Raw genomic sequence first — 13,719 nt, 5'->3', positions numbered from 1 at the left:
TCATTGACTTCTGAACTGGACCCAGACATTGTTTTCTGAAGCAAAATGCAGTAAACAAATCTCCCAGTTCTTCTAGCCCGGATGGCTTTGGGGCACTTGATTAACGTCTTCCCTAATCCACTCAGTTAACCCCCTTTCACATCACCTAACCAGGTTTCCCCCTTTTATAGACCTCTAAATAGTTTATTTCACTTTTCTCACAGCTATTCATTAGCTTTGACTTCTTGGTACCCCTCTCCTATCACATCCAGGCTCTTATCTCAAGCATTCCTCTATTATCTCTGCTAGATTTTAAATCCATTTTCTTCAAACTGTCTTTCCCTCTTCTTATTTCTGTTTTTTGAAATGCAAATGCTAATGTGTGTGTGGGGTGGGGGGGAGACGCAGACTTTGAATGTTCTTGAAGTACAAATCCCAAGCCTCCACGCCATGGGACAACCTAAAGAGCAATCACAACATTTTAACAGGCATCTTAGAGTTAGGTGGCAGATGATAAACCCTTATCATTCTGTGAACACAGCTGCCAAACTCGATTGATTAACAGGCTTTTGTTTATTCTGGGCTGGCAAATACACCACATTTTACCTTAAGAGGTGCCTCCTTAATTTCTGAGGGTTTTGGAGCTGACTCATCAGTGTGAACTTTGGGGACAAAAGCCTAATTCAGGATATATGTCTTTCCAGAGACACAATTCCTTATAGGAGAACAGAAGTTAGAGGGGAGTGCTCAGAAAGGACTGTACCAACAGTCTAAAGGGGCACCACTTGTTTTAAACGCCTTCTTGCAAGGAAGGTCTAAACAATAGAGACCTAGGCCTCAGCCTGCCCCTTTAAAGTATTCGCTCTCTATCTTTGGGAAGATGCTCTGGGATGTTTAGAGCAAGCTGAGTATGGAAGTCACGTGTTGCAAGAGCTAAGGGCAAGTGCCAGAACCCTTCACCAGGCCAAATTTTTGCAAAACAAAAGTGCTATTGCCTCAAAAAGCAAGTATCTGAAATAACTTAGGGATAGGTGTTGTCATAGAACAAGGATAATTATCAGTAGTAGTTTACTAATATACCTATAACTATCCCTTTACCTTTTCCTTTTAATAGATGATTAATTGCTGCCCTGCCAAAGGAGAGGTTTGTTGTGTTTTTTTTTTATGGCTACTATATTACCACTCTAGACTTCCTCTGTGCAATTTCTCTCAGCAAGCCCCAACTGTAATAACTGTTTGCTAATTGTAAAATCCTTATCCAGAATGAGGTTTGGGCAAACAATTTGTACTACTGTAATTACACTGTAAAAGTGTTTTAGTCCCTTGATTGTTCAGAATTAATCTTATAAAGACCTAGGAGTAGCATTAGGTTCGCAGTTATAAATGGAAAAGGAGGGAGGGAAGAAAGAAGACACTTTCCAAAACTAGTAAGAGTTTATTTAAGCCCACAAACTCAAACTATCCCTTTCTTTAAGGAAAACCTGTGTGTAGGTAATTTAAAGTACTTTTAAGGTAATCTGACCCATCATGGTTGAAGCACACAATAGTTTTCCTACTGCTTTGAAGTTTTTGGTCATGTTTGAAAAGGAGTGACTTCACCTGAACCTTCTTTTTTCATCTCTGCTAGAAAACAAATTTCCCAAAAAGCAAAAATACAAAATAAATTCTATTGTCAAAGAAATCTTTATCAAAACTGGCCTTTTCCAAATTTGTAAACATGGCCGCAGAGTTGAGGTAACTCCAAGCCGGTTACCTAAGCCTTTACTGGAGAACCCCTAAGGACTCTTAAAGACTATGATCATCGAAATGTATTTCGCAGTAAATTTCTCTCAGTTAAATTATACTTACACAATTTCCCTCGCAGTTCATTTAAGGATCATAAACGTAGATGTGCCCATGTCGATGTTTGGCTCGACCCCCCTCCTCCGTGCGTTCCCCACTACAGCCAGCCGCGCTGAAGCCTGGCGGGCCTGCTGGACCTGCAGTGCTCACAGCCCCGCGTGCAGGCGTCGGAAGGCGCTCAGGTGAGGGCCAAAGCTGGCTGGGGTTCGGGGGGAGACTTGCAGGCTGCCGGCCCAGTTTGGTCCTCCCGGTAATCGGAAAAGGATTGCGTTGCCTGGCCCAGCCAGCGCAGCTTCCCGAGAACTAAACAGAGAAATCGCCTTCCGGCGACCGGGAGGTTCCATCTTGGCCTGAAGTTCGGTTTCCAAGTTCACGTTGGGGTGGGTGGGGTGGGGGTGGGAGCGTCAGGCAGTGGCGTAAAGAAGCTGGTAATTCACCTGGATTCACCCTCGGCTTTGACATGCGGGCCTGCCTTAACCTCCCGCGTGATGCACCGGGGCGTCTGTACCCAAAAACTACACGTTTGCGGTAGAGAAAAGTTAAAGATCCTAAAAAGTGTGGGTGGGTGGGGGTGTGGTTAGAGAGAGAGAGGGAGAGAAAGGAAAAGAGAAGAGAAATTGATGAGGATCCTAGGATGTTTTTTAAACAGTCGGAGCTCTTTCAAGGCAAAGCGCATCTGAAGGCTTTGGGTATGAATGTGTCAGTCCTTTAGGCACATATGGGGCGAGTACGGTGTCTGGGCGGGGATGGTGTGCGGGAGGCTGGGAAGACTCAGCTGCTCGGCTTTATGAAAACTCCACTGTGGGGGGGCGGGGAGGACTGGGCGATGACTCGTGCGAAGTACTAAAGGAATAGACAACGCTTAGGGGGACTGCGCGCTGGAGGCAACCTGATTCCAGATACAGGTTCTGATGCTCGCCCTGTGTCCCTTGCTCCTCGAAAGCCCACTTAACAGAAACTTGAGTCCTACCTCTCCGACCGATGCAAATTCTCTTAGTTTGCACATTAAGAGTTAGCCTCAATACATTTGAGAGCTCCTAACCTTTCCCAAACAACCTCTGCGGATAGGAGCACCCTAATCTTTCTCAAAACTCTTTCTCCTATCTACATCCCCCTTTAGGACGAGGGTTTGGTCCGCAGCTGGCGGAGTGGGATGGGGGTGGGGGCGTTGGGAGCGAGAGGCCGACTGCTTTAGGGGGAGTCAGCCTTTTGGCCACCATCAGGGCGGGAATGGGGACTGGCAGTTTGCATTCCCGGCAGATCGAAGCTCCCTGCTGATCGATTATTTGATAATTGATTTTCCCCGCAGCCAATGCGCGGCCGCTTTGGCAGGAGCGCCTCCTGATTGGCCGAGCCCTCCTCCACGGCTGCCTACCGAGATTTGGGTGAGCTCATTTTCCAGTCGACCGCAGGGGGAGTTTTCTGTGAGGTTTCAGCTGGAGGGAGGAAAAAAAATCCTGCTCCGAGCCGAGCGAGCTGCGAGCCTTGCTCGAGGATGTGAGGTTTCCAGCCCGCTGGTCGAGCTGCTGTGGCCGAGCCATCTCGGCGTATCAGAGCCGGGCGGGCACAAAAATAAAAACGAAAATAACACCACTAAATATAATAATAAAAGGCAAGCTCAGAGTGGGAGAATAAAGAAAGGATTTTGTTGTTAGGCCAGAGAATAGGTATTTAAAGGGAGAAAGTTAAAATCAGCGACTGGTTGGAGCCTCCGAGTTGCGGGTTGGGACAGATTTTTGTCTGGGAAATCTCAGCTCCCGAAGTGAATTTCTTTTTCTTTGGCACTGGGAGTTTTCCCTGAGCCGGAATGGGGACTGGAAAGCGGAGTGGGGGGAAGAAGGGCTGGGGAGGAGAGCTCAGAGCGTCGCGGGGGGGAAGAGTTTGGGGCGCGGGGTCCCTCCAGGCCCCAGCACGGCCGAGCCCAGAGCCCCTCGGCGCTTCGAAGACAAAGGCGGCGCGGCAGTAGCCTGAACCGAGCGCGCCGACCCTACCGCGCCGCACCCTGGGCGCACGGCTTCCTCGCTCGGAGCGGGTCGGAGAAAGAGCCTGCTTCCCTGAGTCTCCCCGGCTCGGGCTCCACCCGCGAAGTCTGGGCTGCTCCGAGCCCGCATCGGGTTTCGCTTTCCGGCGATCATAAATAGCTTCGTGTTTGTAAACAGGCGCTGGGGCACATTCCTCGCTCTCGGCTCATTGTTCCCTCCCTTCCTCTCCCACTTCGCGCAGGACGCCGGGGCTGGGGCTGGGGGCCTCCGGGACTAGGGGGGGGGGGAGGTCCAGACCCCAAAGTGAGAAAATGCAAGCATTTCCTTTTCTTGGGCCGGGTGTCCACTTCTGACAGCAACTCTAAGCTGGATCTGCAGAAAGCCCCAGCCTTCACCACCCCACGTTCTCGGGACTCCTTAGCAGAGCCTTTCTCAGCCTTGCTCCTGCTCATCCTCTCTCCCCGTTTAACTTTTCTACTTGGGGTGGTCAGTTCTGAGAATCCAATACTTTCCGCATTAGTCCCTTCCGCCCCGAAAAATACTGGCAGACCCCAATAATTTCGAGGAAAGTCATGAAGTCTATGCGTAGAGCCCTGTGCAAAATAACTGCCGCTGCTGCCTGCCCCGCGTTTATTCCCAATTTATTTCAAGAGAGTCGGCTTTGGGGAGAGAGTCTGGAGGGGGAGGGTGAGAAAAGAATACGGAAAATAAAGCCTGCGGCCGGGGGCTCCTGCCCGCGTTTGTGCGCGTGTGCCCTGGGCGTGTGGGTGTTTGTGCCTGGGCATGCGATTTAATGGAGCGCCTCTCTGCCTCTCCAGTGCGGCCAGAGCTCGCTTCGCGCACCCACCCCTGCCGAGGAGCCTACTTGCTGCAGCCCAATGCATTGTGTAAGACGCGACCTGTTATGGCCACCACTACTTCCGGGTTCTAGCATTCTGGTCGGAATCCACCTCTCCGCCTGTGCAACACACACTTTACACACGCACGGGGACTGCAAGCGGGCAGCATCGATCGTGGCTCCTTTAAGACAAACTCAGACAGACATTTTTTTTAACCCTCCTCCTCTAATCTCCCTCCAGTGCAGCAGTTGCAAAGGGGGAGAGAGAGAGAGAGAGAAAGAGAAAGAGCGAGCGAGAGAAGAGAGAAACTGATTAGGAATTAGGACTGATTCAAGGGAAGCGAGCGCTAGGGCTTTGTGCATTTGAATATTAACATTTGAGGTGTTCTGACCAGAAGAAGACAGAGCGGATGATCATTCATTCACCACGTTGACAACCTCGCCTGTGATTGACAGCCGGAGTGGCAGAAAGCCATGAGATTTGGTAGTTGGGTCTGAGGGGCGCTCTTTTTTTTTTTTTAAACTGATTTTTTGGGGGAGAGAAGATCTGCTTTTTTTTGCCCCCGCTGCTGTCTTGGAAACGGAGCGCTTTTATGCTCAGTGACTCGGGCGCTTTGCTTCAGGTCCCGTAGACCGAAGATCTGGGACCAGTAGCTCACGTTGCTGGAGACGTTAAGGGATTTTTCGTCGTGCTTTAAAAAAATTTTTTTTTCCGGGGGAGTTTGCTTATTTGTTTCTTTTCACACTGGCCTTAAAGAGGATATATTAGAAGTTGAAGTAGGAAGGGAGCCAGGGAGGCCGATGGCGCAAAGGGTACGTATTAAAAAACAATTGTGGAACTCAAATGTGAGATTAAATTGAAACGTGGCTGAAAGACACTGCTAAAAAGTTTCCTTTTTTTTCTCTGTCTTTTTGAATGAGGCTCCTAAAGCCGTGGCCTAAAGCGAGAGAATTTATTCAGTGCATTTGTGGACTTATGTATGTTACATGTAATTAATTCAAGTAATCAAGTTTTCTATAGATTCCTAACCAGCAGCTATATAAATAAAAATACAAGCTCGGGCAATCATCTGTTTAAAAAACAAAAACAAAAAGCGCTAGATATCTAATGTATAATGTGAGTGTTCAGGGAGCAGAAGTTTAAAGCTATTTTTAAAGTAAATGAAGCAGCTAGAAACTTCTGATATGTTATTGATTGTGCTCATCTTTTAATATCATTAGAAGTGTTTAGCTTTTTAAGCAAATGACTTTGTCATAGTACAATGGCTTTGGGGGTCGGAAAACATTCATCTTTTAAAAGTGATTTTAATGTGCATGGATTTTTATAAAAGGTAATACTTTGAAAGTTTTTGTTAGAAAAGCCCTGCACTAATTGGATACTAAGGACACAGCTACTCACTTTAAAAATGTAATACTAATTTCCCCAATATTCCTATTTGAATGGAAATGTAGTGAGAGTAAAGTGAGACAATGACAACCCAACTGAGGTAGTTTCTTAAAAGAAAGGGGAGGTCTACAAAAAGCTTTCCTTGCATAATTTGTGTCCTGGCCCTCAAAGCCCTGTTTGCAAAAGAAAGTTACTAGGCTGACACATTTTTCTTTACTGCTTTGGTTCAGGCAAATGTCAGCGTTCTTCCAAACTATTTTCACACCTCTGGCTTTAAGGAGATGAAAGTGGCAATTCCTCTTTTCTTTGAAAATCATTTCACTCTTGGCGCCTCCAGATCTTGGGAAAAGAACTTGTCCGGAATGAAGCAAGGAGAAAATTCTAAATAGCTAAATTTTGCACACAAAAATAATGACAATCAATATGAAAGTAGTTTTTCTGAAGAGAGAAGATGGGGGTTGTATGTGCATTTGCTTTTGAATTTACTTTACACCTGATGAGTTACATTTGCCTCATTGACTTCTAGTCTGGGGGGAAAGTTCATAAGAGTAGAGAAAATAGAATATCTAACTGTTCCAACTATAGGTTTTCTTTAACTTTGAGGGGAAATTGCCCAATTTTAAATTCAGCTCTAATGAACATGAAAAGCTTCGTTTCTCTAAGTTTCACTTATAAGGAGGCCAGTTAGTTTTGTTTAATTTAGCAGAGTTTGCCTTGGAAAGCAAAGGAAATGCAGTGTCTTGCAGGACTGCCTAACCCCACGCTGGCAGAGAAATAAAATGAGAAGCCTGTCTGAATTCATGTGCTTAGCTTAGCTGTTCCCATCGTAACTTTTTTTTTTTTTTTTAATTCCCCCTGATGGGAAGGGGCTGTGAAACTAGGCGGGTTTGCTGCACTGTCCTGGCACGTTTTATTATTGTGATTTTGAATTTCCTCCTCTAGAGACATGCACGTTTTACCTTCCGCCCTCCGGGAGAATGCCTCCCTTTCTTTCCTTCTTTCTTCCTTCCTTCCTTGCCAAAAGGATCCTGAATTTCTGAACTAGTTGATAGGGACACAAGTTAGGGCAAGACCATCATCCCAGCCGAGTCTCAGAGGGAATCCTAGAATTTTTACTCTAGATATCATTTTTAAAATAAGAAATCTCAACTTTAGAGATGCAAGGCCACTGAATTCCGGGTTGAAGGATCCAGCTGGACTGACATTATATAAGCTCGGTGCCCTGCCGTCTCCCCGTTTGCCCGCCTGGCCTTCTGAACCTTGTTTTCTCCTGTTTGTCATGCAGTACGACGATCTACCCCATTATGGGGGCATGGATGGAGTAGGCATCCCCTCCACGATGTATGGGGACCCGCATGCGGCCAGGTCCATGCAGCCGGTCCACCACCTGAACCACGGGCCTCCTCTGCACTCGCATCAGTACCCGCACACAGCTCACACCAACGCCATGGCCCCCAGCATGGGTTCCTCCGTCAATGACGCTTTAAAGAGAGATAAAGATGCCATTTATGGGTAGGTACAATGGGCAGCAGGTTAAGTAGTAGAGCGGGATGTTTCTTCTATTTCCCTGTGCCTTTGGTAAAAGGAAAGCCAGAGCTCTATGGCTTGGAGGTACACTATTTGGTAACTTTTCATTTGCATTGCATGGAGAATTTGCGGGGGCAGCCTGCCATCCCGGATGCCCCCCATCTGCACACATGCTCAGCGCTTGCCCAGCACCCAGCTCTGCCGAGGCCGTGCCGGCGAAGGGGGTCGCCCTGCAGGAGAAGTTGCCAAAGGTCCCTCGTCCCCTCTCAGACCCCGGCTCTGTAGCTCAGCGGGTTGGAGTCCTCGCTTGCTCGACTTCGCTGGGAGAGCGTTGGGGATTTCTAAATGTAGGCGCCTTTGTGTTGGAACGAAACTTTTAGTTTAAGGGAAAATCTTTTAAGCCACTGATTGTTCTGACTTGCTAAGTTTACTCAGCAACCGTATGCTGGCTCGGCCGCCGCACAATAAAATCAAGGGAGGACAGTTGCAGGTCAGGCAAGGGGGAACATGCTTTGCATTTAGGGAGTTTGACCACCATAGGCAAGGAGAGAGCTTGCTCTGAATTGTTATAGACATTAAGAAACTTCTAGCCGTTTTAGTACTTTGTGTTCAAAGGCGAAACCTGCAGGATTTGGAAGTAGGTGTGGGGGTGCTCTCAGGCCAATGTTGTTTGCAGACTGTGGTGTACACGGTGTTCTCCCAGGCCAGTCGATTAGACCCCGGGCTGGTAAAATCCTTTGAAAGTCACTTGTGCCTACTGTGTGCTCATGAATTTGGGGACCTCGTTTTACTTTGCAGCAACTTTTATTTCTATTTATTTCTTCTTTTGAAAAAAATCAGGCCACACTGACCCTCCCCAGCTGAAAACCCTTTCTGCTTTATCTTCTGGTCCCTTGTGCGATGGGCTTGTTGAAATCCCAGCGTTCTCTCCGCAGCGTTAACTGCAAATGGTTTAGGCTCAGGGACAGAACATTTGGGGAAGCTTTGAAAAGGACCCCAAACTGTTAAATTCCTGGCTGGGCTGTGAGAGCTAATAAAAGACTTGAGACACCTCCTGAGCATTAGTAGAAGCATTTTTTTTTTTTTTTTATGGGTTGAGATAAGCGACATCTAGGCCCCTCGCTCGCTATTCTAGCTGCTTTGCCATTCCGCAGAGAAAAAAATGAAAGGCTTTACCGCAGGAACATTTGAAGGAACTTTCTTTGGGGGGCAGTGGGGGCCATTGGCTAAGGGAGGGAAGTGTGCCGGGAGCTGAGGAGGAGCCTTCCTGCTCTCCGAGGGCCGTGGGGTCGGGATCGGTAGGTGCAGCACTCTGACAGTCGGTCCTGCAGCTATAGAGGTCCTTTCCCCAAGTTAGCTGAGTGCCTGCCACCAAGATCCCCCCGAGTCTCGGGCTTTGCAAGGCTGCCTTGGAGGAACCCACTTGAACGAGCCTTCCCAACCCCAACGCCCACCGCCTTTCTTCTCCACCAGGTCCTAGATGTGCAGCGGAGGGACGAGGGCTTGTCGGGGTGGGAAACTTAATTCAAAATGGCTGCTGGATCCGCTTGGGTTTTATTCTTAGCAAATGTTACCAATTTCTCCGGCCAGATATGCTGAACCGACCCTCAGATACTGTCCGTGGCTAAGGGCCTCCGATTTCGGAGCCCTAGGAGGAAGGGGAGGTGAGCAGTCACCTGGGGGGGAGGGCGGAGGAAAAAAGTAGCTGGCAAAATCAGAGAGGGGGTCCCTGCCTGGAGCTCCTCTGGTTGTTTTTCTTGGGCGCCTTTTTCACTGACTCGGGACTAACCATTGTGTTGTTTGTGACTGTTGTATTTTCTTGCAGACACCCCCTCTTCCCTCTCTTAGCACTGATTTTTGAGAAATGTGAATTAGCTACTTGTACACCCCGCGAGCCGGGGGTGGCGGGCGGTGACGTCTGCTCGTCAGAGTCATTCAATGAAGATATAGCCGTGTTCGCCAAACAGGTCAGCAAAATACGTGTTTAAAAAAGTAAAGAGAAAAGAAAGAAAGAAAGAAACTCCCTCCCTCACCCAGCACATTTTCAAAAGTAACCAGCAAATAGTCCACCCTAAGCCATGCCTGTGACATCTACCCTGAGATTTTCCTCCTGTATGAGTGTCCGCGGACGACTTAAAATCACCCATATTTTCCCAACTCAGGCTTCATAACCTAACGCAGAAAGCTCACTCTGTAAAATAAAATCACAAACACCACGCGCTGTAGCTGCCTTGGTCTTGGCGAGCAAGGCAGCGTCCTCTAGAAGCATAGTTGCTGGTAGAAGTAACCCTGAACTCTGGGCTTGTTTTTGGCTTATTTGATTCACATTGAAGTGTTTCTGCGCGGGACGGACTCGGTGTCACCGAGTCCTTCCCGGAGGTTACATCTTTGCCCCCGACAGTGTAATGAGGCAAGAAACTAGGAAGGAGACCAGATTTCAAATGTTCTTTCTCCCCCCCCCCCCTTCTTCTCACTTGTATTTAGATTCGCGCAGAAAAACCTCTATTTTCTTCTAATCCAGAACTGGATAACTTGGTAAGAGCGGACCCCTTATTCCCCTCTCCATCACCCCTCCCCCCAAGCCCCCAGCTTTGCCTTAAGAGCCCCAAGGTTTCGAGACGGGTCTTCCCGTAGCTGCAAGGCGGCTGCAGACGTTTCCGTCCACGGACAAGTGGTCCGAGACAAGATCCCGGGGAAATAAATTCATCTCGAGAGGGGCCGGGCAAGCCGGCGCGGGGAAACGCGAGCTTTTGTTTTTTATGACAGCCGGGCAGCGCAGCTCTAATCAGCGCGGGGATTTATCTCCGGGCCTGTCAGCGTGTGTGCTTAAACTTTGCGGACTTCCCAGCCCTCAAAGTCGCGTCACGAGGGCAGCAACCGGGCAAGAGCCCCCAGAGCACCAGTATGCTTGAAAGGTGTGCGGAAAGCCGCAGAAAGTTTGCAGTGTGAAAAGCCACACTTTGGGGACTATTTGGAATATTTTCCGTGCACTCCTTACAAGGAAACATCTAGTCCAGGGATGTGGCCCTTGCAGGTGGGGTGGGGGCAGTGGGGCTGAGAAGGGGAAGAGCCATGGGAGAGGAGAGTGTTTATGATCCCCACTTAGATGCTTTGTTGTTGTTTTAGCTATTTTTTTCTCCTTAAGAAATATAAACCTCTAGATGGTACCCAGTCGCTGCTATTAAGTTTTAGTGTTATTGCCATAAATCAAAATAACTCTATTTACTGGGGTGGGGGGGGGATAGGCTGGAGATAGTAGAGCTGTGACAGCCAATTTTCTGCAAACTAGGAATAGGGTGCTCATTCTTTTTGTATCTTTGCAGATGATTCAAGCCATACAAGTATTAAGGTTTCATCTGTTGGAATTAGAGAAGGTAATTTCTCTAGCCTCTTTTCCTTTTGCTTTCTCCTCACCCCCAAACTTGAGGGGGTGGGGTTGGGTGGGGTGGGGGGAGGGTTCTGAATGGCTGAAGTTCAGGCTTCTGAGACATTTGCATAAATGTCTTTCTTTCTGGTAATTAGTGTCAAGGCCAATCTTAGCGTCCATTTCTCTTTGCAGTTTAATTACAATTTCAGCCACTAAAACCGGCATCTCAAATGCCCTAGCCTCGCATTCATTCTTAATACTTTGCTGGCTTTGTATAAATAGTTGCAATTCTATGCATCTCTCTTGATGTTTAGAATGCTGTTGTGAGTTTGCTTCACAGGTTTTACCTTTGTGATCTCTTCTCTTCCTCTTCCCCCTTTTCTTTGCTACCTCTGGGTGGGTGGGTGAGGGAGTTTTGTTTAGTTTTGGTGAGTTTCTGGAAGACAGTCTGAGAGCAGCGGCAGGTCAGACACAGAGGAGAGGCGGAGGGAGGAGGAGGAGGAGTGGGCAGGGAGTCTGGAGGAGGTGGTGAGGGAAGCACATTAAACCTTGTGCAGAGACAAAGCAGAGTTGATAGTTGTGTCAATTTCTTGAATCTGTGAATCCTGCACACACCCCACCTTCACACTCAGGAAAGGGTGTGGGATAACATGATTTTGCTAGCTGTTCTATAAATCTCAGCAATAAAAACTTAATGCATTGTAATTCAAACTAACATTAAATTGCAAGCACACTGGGGTTTCTTGTGAGTTTTTGCATGTCAGTGATGCCTGAGGCCTGTAAGAGACCGCTCCACTTATACCTAAATATTTTGAAGCTTTCTTTTTCCTTTTTTTAAAAAAATCAATTTGATACTTTTTTTTGTGGCCGTAGATGTTTTTCATATCATGAGTACTGGCAATTTGATTTTCTTCTATTTTTTAAAAGTAACCTAAAATATGCTTCTTATGGGGAGAATCTCTAATTACAAATGTTATAAGGACTTGGGCTGTCAGACATATATCCTATGCCACCATAGTACTGGTCCTTTGGAGGTATATGTGTGTGTGTGTGTGTATGTGTGTGTTTATATATATATATATATATATATATATATATATATATATATTCACATTTTCCCTTAGACTCATTGGAAAAGGACTTATGATAAAGTAAGTGGGTGAAATTAAATAGTTTACCTTAAATGTCACCCACGCAGGTCACCTCTCTAATGGCCACGGCCCTGGGAGCAGATGAATTTAACACGGGTGTTGAATATGTTGTAGCCTGTGAATCATCTTGTCACTGTCAATTTTCTGGGATATCTCTATTTTGCAAGAAAAGAAAGTTATTCCTAATTCTGGATGCGTCTGGGGGTCTCTGGAGGACAATTGCTCTGTGTTTCCCTATTTGGAAGTTTGGATCTCACAAGGGGGGTGGTTTGCACTTGTCAATGTCATTTATGCACTCCTGATTATATTTCCATTTTTTTATTTCTGTCATAATGTAGGTACACGAATTATGTGACAATTTCTGCCACCGGTATATTAGCTGTTTGAAAGGGAAAATGCCTATCGATTTGGTGATAGACGATAGAGAAGGAGGATCAAAATCAGACAGTGAAGATATAACAAGATCAGCAAATCTAACCGACCAGGTATGCGCTTTTCAATTTCAACATCCCTTGAAAAAAAAAATCTGTATGCATATTGCTTGCTGGGTCACCACCACCTCCTTTTATTATTTGCATATGATTAAGTCCCTTTTAGATACATTTCCATCGAAATGAAAATTTTTGAATAATGTGGCTATTATTGCTTCATTAAGGCTGGCTCTGGGATTCGACCTGGAGAGATGAGCTTGTAAAAGCTTTGCCTGCAAACTTGACCTGTTTCTTGTCGCTTTTAATTTTTGTCTTTATTTTATTTACCCTCTATAATAATGGGAGTGTTAACTGCCAGTGACCGCCTCTGATTGTAGGGCTTTGTTCTGGAGCATTTTTTTCCCCTTCTATTTCGAAGAAAAGAAAAGTGTAGGGTCTGCTTATTTCTTATTTTATTAGGAATAAACCCAAGATAGGTGGTCTAAGAGAGACAGCGAGGGTTTGAAATCTAGCAAATGCTGGCTATTTTCTCCCTGTCTATACGGTTCATTAGCCTGTCTTGTCAGTTTTCCTCGGCCGAACGCTTCTAGACCTCACTGAGCATTGCTTTGTGCAGTGCTCGCTGCAAGCTCGCCCATTTTATTGTACTTAATAGAAAAAATAAGACCAGGCCGAGGTTATAAAAACAGATAAATATGGACGTTTCTCCTCCTCCTTTCTACTCATCCTCCAGCTGGTACGTGCACTGGGCCCTCTAGGTTGGCAGCTTTTGGAAGTGTCAGCGTCAGGGGCACCCCGGCGACTCCCTCCGTGTGGCGGTGGGGGGCCTCGCCCCGCCTTCGCTCTCAACTGCCGGCCCTTGCTTGTTCGCCCCCTCCTCTCCGGTCCTCCCTCCAGGCCCTTCTTCCGCTGCTTTGCTAAGTGGGGATGACTTTTATTTGGAGTTGCTGGGGGGATTTCTCTCCCTCTCTCACCCTAACACCACTGTTTGCTCCCAGTCTCTCTCTCTCTCTCCTGTCGCTGCGTCTCTGGATTGGCCCAAAGAAGTTGCAAAAATGCAATGAAAGTGAAAACCTGAGGAGCGGGTGAGATGAAACGGGCTCAGGACAGTTCTCCGTAGCGAATTGCTGCAACGCGAATAGAGATTTGGGTTGCGGGTCTCCTCTGGCCTCTCCATAAATGAGTGAAGGCCTAGAGTTGTTTCTCTTTCTGACT

General features: G+C 47.0%; 1 protein-coding gene across 2 annotated transcripts in view; it reads left to right on the top strand.

Moving 5' to 3' along the window:
- The first annotated feature begins 3,933 nt into the window (after positions 1-3,933).
- MEIS1 (Meis homeobox 1) overlaps positions 3,934-13,719 on the top strand; it is a 133,967-nt gene continuing 124,181 nt past the window's right edge. For both annotated transcript variants that reach the window (XM_032410832.1, XM_032410833.1), the window contains exons 1-6: positions 3,934-5,454; positions 7,314-7,540; positions 9,381-9,522; positions 10,040-10,090; positions 10,879-10,929; positions 12,412-12,558. In XM_032410832.1, coding sequence (XP_032266723.1) covers positions 5,443-5,454; positions 7,314-7,540; positions 9,381-9,522; positions 10,040-10,090; positions 10,879-10,929; positions 12,412-12,558 — 630 coding nt within the window. In that variant the 5' untranslated portion in view covers positions 3,934-5,442. The remainder of the gene's footprint in view (positions 5,455-7,313; positions 7,541-9,380; positions 9,523-10,039; positions 10,091-10,878; positions 10,930-12,411; positions 12,559-13,719) is intronic.

Source organism: Phoca vitulina, unplaced genomic scaffold, assembly GCF_004348235.1.
Source record: "Phoca vitulina isolate PV1807 unplaced genomic scaffold, GSC_HSeal_1.0 scaffold12, whole genome shotgun sequence".
Lineage (NCBI taxonomy): Eukaryota > Metazoa > Chordata > Mammalia > Carnivora > Phocidae > Phoca > Phoca vitulina.
Note: the sequence above shows the minus strand (reverse complement) of the source record. Positions and strands in the feature narration are given on the sequence as shown.